This window comes from Sitophilus oryzae, unplaced genomic scaffold (assembly GCF_002938485.1).
Source record: "Sitophilus oryzae breed Bouriz unplaced genomic scaffold, Soryzae_2.0 scaffold_1490_pilon_pilon, whole genome shotgun sequence".
In the NCBI taxonomy this organism is placed as follows: Eukaryota; Metazoa; Arthropoda; class Insecta; order Coleoptera; family Curculionidae; genus Sitophilus; species Sitophilus oryzae.
Genome location: NW_022146159.1, coordinates 48,069 through 56,102, shown reverse-complemented (window position 1 = coordinate 56,102; position 8,034 = coordinate 48,069). Strand labels below are relative to the sequence as shown.

The window sequence follows — 8,034 nt, the reverse complement described above, 5'->3', positions numbered from 1 at the left end:
AAACAGAAGCTGCCGACGAAAGTTTCGGAGAAGAATGAATATTCTGAGAATTGAATAATGAATTGAATTGTAAACTGCTGAATTAAACAATGAATTGTAAATATATTCAGATTGATTGTACCATCAAGAATTCTCAGCCTATTTCTTAGATTGTGTTAAAATAATATTGAATTAAAAGAATTAAAGCTGAAGGCGTAAGTGATGACACCACAATCACGGAAGCCACACAAATATCTTCCAATACTCACTGGCCAACCCAAAATCAACGGTCGGCCTTGATTGTTCACCGTTTTTAGGCTCCTCGTCTCTTTCGCGATGCAACACAGCCCGTGCGGATTTAAGCACGGTCATAAACGAGCAAGACGCAATGGGTCTGAATACTGTTAGCCAGCTGACGGTTGCGTAAAATACAACGCCTTTAGGTTTTCAACAAAAATAGTCACGTTATAGTATTGCAAGTTTATTATCATAGATTTACGATAAAATACGCAAAAAGGTTGTATAATGCAGCAGTTCTAAAACGTTTAGTTTCGGAGATACAAATATAGGGTGTAGAATTTTATTTCGATTTTTCCAGTTACTTTTCGAGCAACATCACTAGAAAATAGGCTCAAAAGCTTGACATTGTGATTTTGATGTTGCAACACACCTGTTTGGGAGCGCCAGGCCACAGTTTTTTACCGCTTTGAAGAGTAATAATTTTTTCTATCGCGCCTAGGCAGCTGGCTGAGTAAAACAGCCCACGACGCTTGCGGTGCTTGAAACAGGAAATTTGGAAAGTAAGCGCAATAACTGTTTTAGTCGCAGCTTTATGAAAATCACAGCTTTCTCAACAATGCCTTTCCTTCCATAAAGACATCTGGGGATTACCGTACCTGTGTCATTCTGTGATACACATTTCTTTATTTTTTATTAAATATTTTTTATTGTTGCAAGTACTTAACTGCATCTTGTTATGTAGCCATCAAAAACATTTGGTCAGGCCTGCGCCCATGTTGATTATCTAAAACATCGCGGTCAAACTCTGTTTTGGCGCCATTTTACCAAAGTAATGGGGGTTGTTGTTGGCAGAGGTAATGCAGCTGCATTGTTTGTGCTTGCTCAATATTTACAGCAGGTGTTGGTTTGCGAGGCGCATTTTATTTTTTCTTATTTAAATTTTTCCGCCAGCCAGAATACCCAGTACACGATAAAGCATACAGCACCTGCGTTGTACCGAAAAGAATATGTCAATGTTGGGGAATACCACGCTAGTTTGTCTTGAAACTTCATTAAAAAAGCGCTTGGTGTTCTCCTCCTTACTGCCAACAGGTATAAGTTTTTTTGCTGTAATCCGCATCTGTCAATAAATGCTGATATTCCTTTTTGTTAAAGAAAAACTTGCGAGGCAGATGTGTAGTAATGGCATTTTTGAGTAAATGCGGCCTGTATTTGGCAGGGCTGAATTATCGCCTCCGAAGATTCTGCGCCTGGCTAAGACGGTACGATTTATATTTTCTATTAATAGAGACGCCCAGGAGCATTGGACAAGATCTGTTGGAGTTTGAGCGCAGTGCTGCAAATAGTCGAAATTTAAAGACTATTTGCAACACTGCGTAAAACTATGGAATCTTACGTATTAGTATATAAGATTAAAATTATCCTATTAATAGAAAAAATATAAATACTGCACCGTCTTAACAGACGCTTTAATACAATTTCGTCCATAAGGTAGCGTGGCCGAGCGGTCTAAGGCGCTGGTTTAAGGCACCAGTCTCTTCGGAGGCGTGGACCCGAATCCCACCGCTGCCAAATACTTTTTTCTTTTTTATTTTTTATTTACTCAAAAAATACTCTCCCATTTACCTTACACATCATTTCTCTGAAAACGATCCACCTGCCTCATAAAAAATAAGTTTTCTTTACGTCGACAACAGTAAAAGCGGAATAAAAAAATACTGAAACGTTTATTGACCGTCTGAATTACAGCAAAAAGGGCTTTTTATCTACCCCTGTAATCTATTTAACGAGTAGGAAGAGATGAGGAATAAGCCAGGAGGGCACAATAACACCAAAAATAACTTTTTAATGAAATGTAATGGATTTTTCAAGATAAATAGCGTAGATATTCCTTGTAATTTATTTATAATTGTATTTTTCACTAAATTATAACCTTAGGTTATAACAATAATAAACGTCTTTTGCATCATTGTACCAGATTATCTGAAAAACCCAACAAGCAGTAGGCAATCAATGAGGTTTTAAAAAAAAATTTAAATAAAGAAAAAATAAAATACTTCACCAGTGACACCCTGTATATATAAATATTGAGCAAAGCTGCTGTAAATAAATGTAATGCAGCCGTTTTTGTTTTATTTTACCTCTGTAACAACTTAATTAAATTTTATTACTTTTAGTATGATTAAAATAATGCATAAAGCAGGAGTTTACGTTACAGTGTTTTATAGATAATCAATATTTTATTTTGTGGAGCGGTATAAAATGATTTTATTTGAGTGTTTTGTGTACATAAACCTATAACAAAAGATTTTTAAGTTAAAATTGCAGTTAAAAATTATTTACGGCAATAAAAAAAATTGTATAAAAAATAAAAATGTATCAATATTTTTTTTAAAAAGATACAGTATGTACCCGGATTGTCTTTATAAGAGGAAATACCTTTTTTATTGTTGAGAAAAATGTATTTTTCATAAAAACATTTTGCATGTTCTAAAACGGTTAATTTCTTCTATACTTTTCCAAATTTCCATACTGTTTCCAAGAAACTTTTTTTACGTAAGAAACGTCGTAAATTTATATTTTTTACTCAGTAGCTTTATACAGGTACGGTCGAAAAGTTATTACTTTTCAAAGCAGTTAAAACACATGTACGTGGCGCCCCCTACAAATAGTAGCCATTTTAACATCAAAATCAAATTTCTAATGTCAAAAAACTCCCAGACACCGATTTTCATCTAAATATTGATGTTACTTCAGAAATTATTATCACACCCTGTATCTCCGAAACTAAGCATTTTAGGATATACATTTATACGAACTTTCTTACGTATTTTTATCTGTAGAATATGCTGCCGAAGTTTCCGGAATACAGTTCGGACCACCCTGTATATTAATAAACCTTATTTTTCTGAATACACTGTATAATATTATTACAATAGCTGTTATTAGGCCCTAATATTTCCCTGCTTATAGCACTGTCCCAGTTGAAATAAAGGCATTTAATGCTATTTGCACTAATTGTTTTGCAACCGGCAACAAACAACAATTATTATTCCAAACCCGATTGCGTCTTATCGTTTGCTAATGACCGTGCCCTAAATCCGCACAGATTGTGTGTATTTTGCGTCACGCCGGTCACTCTAAACGGGAAATGAAAGAGGCCCGAGGGCCTAAAGGGACTCGATTTGCGTTTGAACAGAAGCCTGTGCAAATCCGAAGGTTATTACGTTTGATTTTGGGTTTACTTAGTGAGAGTATTGGAGAGATATTTGTGTAACTGTTTCCGTGGTGTAGTGGTTATCACATCCGCCTAACACGCGGAAGGTCCCCGGTTCGATCCCGGGCGGAAACAGAACTTTTTTTAATTTATTCCAGATTTTTTTAATTCAACTTTTTTATATGTATTCTTTTTAATTTAATATTATTTTTTAACCTGATTTATTTTATCCTAAGTAAAACAGAATTCTTGATATAATTTTTAATCAATCTAGATATATTTTAATTCATTGTTTTTTGAATTCAACAATGATTTTTTTAATTTATTCCAATTTTTAATTCGATATTGGTTTAAAACTGTTTTATTCTTCTTAATCTTTTTTGAATTCAACTTTTTGAAAATTTATTATACAGGGTGGTTCGATTTGTATTCCGGAAACTTCGTCAGCATATTCTGCAGATAAAAATAGGCAAAAAAGTTCTTCTAAATGTATGTTGTAAAAGGCTTGTTTCGGATATACAGGGTGTACAAGTTTCATATTTATTTCCATTTTTTCTAAATAATTTATGAAGTAACGTCAATATATTTGTTGACGTTACTATTATCAAACATTGACGTTACTTCTGAAATTATTTGGAAAAAATCGAAATAAAAATGATTCTTCTATACCCTGTATTTCCGAAACTAAGTATTTTGAGACATACATTTATACAAACTTTTTTACTTATTTTGATCTGCAGAATATGCCTAACTTCATTTTGTATACTATAATTAATTCATATATATTTTTTTTTTTTAATTCAATATACTTTTTTAATTCAATGTTTTTTTTTTTTAAATTCAACAATGATTTTTCAATTCAAAAGATATTTTATAATTTAATGCTGTATTTTTCTATTCAAGCGTTTTTCAATATTTGTTTTTATTAATTAAGTTTACCCAGGGCAAAACAGAATTCTTAATATTTTTAATTCATTCTAGAAAATTTTTAATTCAATATATTTTTTAATTCAATATCGTTTTTTTTTTAATTTAATGTTGTAATTTTTAATTTAACATTTTTTTTTAATTCATTACGATATTTTATAACTTGATGCTGGTTTTTCAAAATTCATTTAAGAGTTTTTTTTTAATTTAATATTCTTTAATTTAGTTTTACCCCGGGCATTTTGATCCAACTTTATGTTTTCTTAAATACTTACTATACGTAAAATCGGTATTTAGTTATGTTTTCAAGAGGCAAAAAAAAGTATTATTTTACTATTTTAATTCAAAATAATTTATTATTACATTATTTCTATTATTTTTTAATTCAGTACTGAATTTTTAAATATCGATTAGTATTTTTTTTAATTCAGTTGTATTTTTGGTAACTCTATACTGTTTTTTAATTCAATATTAAATTTTTCGATATAAATCTATTTTTTTATTTTAGATGGATTGGCTGGTAAACAATGCCTACCTCTAGTGACACCATCCACCCTGATGCTGAGCTCCAAAGGCAGAGTGAAACTGTGCCAGAGACCATCTTTTTTCGTATCCGGGGCTCCAGCTCATTTGGCTGGATATCTAGCTCCAGAATACAGGGCGGGCAAAATTTACAGCGACACGGAGTTTGAAAAAGTAAGTTAAAATAAGGCGGAATAATCATAATAGAAATTATAATTCAATATTAAAAATATTCAAAAGAAAATAAGCCGGTTATTTATATATAAGTTATTTATAAGACAACCTGTATATAATACACAGAGGGTCATATAATTTTTATAAGATTAGTATATTATTGAATAATCATTTTAACTTTTTTAAACACATTTTTTTTCTTTTAGATGTGGATTTTTGGATTGGGCGAAACTTTAAAAAGAGCCACATTGACAAGCCACGTTGCCACATCTAGACTAAGCGGAGAACTGTGTCATGTTCTGTCAGATATGACAAAAACGCAGCCTAGTTCCAGGTCATCTCTGATGCATTTACTGGATGTAAGTCAATAAACATAATATATTTTTATCAAACTATTTTCCCGTTATTTTTTATATATAAAGACAAGTTACAGGTTACATTTTACTGAAGAATTATTGAAAAAAAATTGACAAATCAAATGCGAAAATACAGGTTTCTAGTTGTGAAACAATTCAATTCCATCAAAAAGCAATTGAAACTTTTTGCGAGCCCTTGTAAACAGAAAAATTGACTTTTAACAAACTGAATGCGGTCAGTTCGCTTCATTTCACGATGGCCTCACTGCCTTTTGTCCATTTTTGCAGTCCACAGTTCCCATAGACATTAAAATTTATAGATATGACGAAAAATATATATCACAGCAATATTTGAGCAATTTGAAGGTTGTTTACATAAAATATTATATCATGTAAATGAATAGGATAATGCACACTATCCGTTCCGTTTCCCTTCCGTTCCATATCCTTTCCTTCCTGACTGAAGCGTATCGGAAACAGCGTTGTCAAGTTCTTACATTTGTACCAGCTCTGTTAAAATTTTACTGATATTTGTTTATTCTTTCACCTCTTAATTAAATTTATTACCTTTTTCAAATGAGGCAAATTTTTAAAATAAAACTTTCGTAAAATTGTACAATAAAAAGTATGGAACTGATACGGAACGGAAGCATTCGAATAGCGCGAATACAATCAAAAATACGGAACGGATATGGAATGGAAACGGAAGGTATAGTGAGAATCAACCTTTAAAAAATAAATCATATTTTTACGTGAGGTATCTCCCCACAAGAGATGGCACTTGTTTTTTTTAAACACCCTGTGTAATCAGTTTAATATACTTTTTAAATAATATTTACATTCAATTATGTTATACGCAGCACCAATCTTGTATGAAGTCCTAAAGGTAAAAAAATACAAAAATATGTTTACGAAAATACAAAGGAAGCTGGCTATAAGAATATGTTGCTTCTGTACGGTGTCTACAGAGAGAGTCTACTAGTGATTGCAGGCGTGGTACCCATAGATCTACAGGCAGGGGAGAGGAGTCGCACATATAAAGCTGAGCGAACGGTAAAAATATTAGAAAAACATCGCACGCTAGATGTTTGGCAAGAAAGATGGATGGGAACGAGTAGTGTTGGAACTTGGACAAGAAAACTGATCCCAGATATACGACCTTGGGTTAATAGAAGGCACGGAAACATGAATTTCTTCTTAACACAACTGATAAGCGGCCATGGCTGTTTCATGTCATACCACTTCTTCTTCTTCTTCTTCCTTCTTCATATTAGGCGAATCGCCTGTTTGGTTTCGTCGTCTCTACCGGTTAGACTGACAAGTTGTCGCTTCATCGTTTTCGTGGACGTCCTAAGCTTCTGCGACCTAGCGGTGATTTGTCGCGTGCAACTCTCACTATCCTTCTGTTGTCCATTCTGCTGATATGCTCGTTTCATTCTTCCTTTCTGCTGAGTACACACTCATTTACATTTTCCACCTTGCACGCTCTTCTTATGCTTTCATTTCTCTTCCTGTCCAGAAGCGTCTTTCCAGCTATTCTGCGTAGTACTCTCATTTCGGTTGTTTCTAGTAGTTGTTTAGTTTTCGCTGTATCAGGTCGAGTTTCTGCAGTGTATGTCATTATTGGTCGTAGCGTTGCCTTGTAAATTCTCGCTTTAGTCTCCACCTCAATGTTTTTATTTCGCCATATTGTATCATTTAGGCATCCTGCTATTCTGGTTACCTTCGTTGTCCGTTCTCGCACCTCCGCTTCTACATCACCATATCCTGAGATTTCTATGCCTAGATACTTAAACTTCATCTCTTGCTGAATAACATTGCCCTCGACTTCCAGTTTGCATCTTAGTGGTACTTTTAATGTCGTCATGCATTTAGTTTTCTGAGTCGATATTATCATAATAAGTGATTTGGCAGTGCAATTAAATCGATGTAATAAGCGCTGTAGATCGTTCTCATTTTCAGCTACCAATACGGCGTCGTCGGCATAGTATAGAATAGTAAATTCCTGGTCGCCCATACTGTATCCCTTCAGTAAACGTACATTTCCTACTACTTCGTCCATAATGATATTGAAAAGAAGAGGGCTCAGGGAGTCACCTTGTCGGATACCACAGCCTGCATTTATTGGTTTGGTCAGGACCCCGTTAATTTTAGCTTGAATTTGGTTCGCTTCATATATGTTTTGTATGGTTTTAACGAGGTTGTGTGGGATTTGCCTATTGTAAAGAAGATGTACACGTCTCTTAGCTGCACACAGTCGAACGCTTTCTAAATCAGTGAACCACGGCTCATAGAACCGACACTCTGTCATACCACTGTAGGTTTAAAAAGGAGAATCACAAAGCTGTTACTATTGCGAAAACACACAAGATGATGTAGAGCATCCTTTTTCTCGTGTGTCCCCGTTGGATAGGTGAGCGAAGGAAACTGGAGTACGAAAGTGGGACTGAAATTAGACCCGAACAATATAATAGAACAAATGTTAAAGTCAAGAGTTGTATGGAATTCTGTATCCGATATGGCAAAAAAAAAGATATTAGAAACAAAAAGAGGCAGACTTGAAGAGAAGACAGCAAGATTAAATAGAAGACAAAGCTGCATGCTGAAGTAATACTTACC

At 33.7% G+C, this 8,034-nt stretch overlaps 1 protein-coding gene and 1 non-coding gene across 2 annotated transcripts; both read left to right on the top strand.

Moving 5' to 3' along the window:
* Positions 1 to 1,051: 1,051 nt before the first annotated feature.
* Positions 1,052 to 5,430, top strand: LOC115877434. Its single transcript, XM_030893589.1, has 3 exons — positions 1,052 to 1,073; positions 4,872 to 5,059; positions 5,266 to 5,430. Exons 1-3 carry the CDS (start codon positions 1,052 to 1,054, stop codon positions 5,428 to 5,430), a joined length of 375 nt encoding a protein of 124 aa, XP_030749449.1.
* Positions 3,499 to 3,571, top strand: Trnav-aac. Its single transcript has one exon. It is a non-coding gene; the product is annotated as a tRNA-Val (tRNA).
* Positions 5,431 to 8,034: the final 2,604 nt, after the last annotated feature.

Excerpts from the sequence above, each read along its gene's own strand:
- LOC115877434 (XM_030893589.1), top strand. The coding sequence starts at position 1,052 with ATGGGGGTTGTTGTTGGCAGAG. Across the intron at positions 1,074-4,871 it reads GGGGGTTGTTGTTGGCAGAG|ATGGATTGGCTGGTAAACAA; the intron begins GTAATGCAGCTG and ends TTTTTATTTTAG. Across the intron at positions 5,060-5,265 it reads GCGACACGGAGTTTGAAAAA|ATGTGGATTTTTGGATTGGG; the intron begins GTAAGTTAAAAT and ends TTTTTCTTTTAG.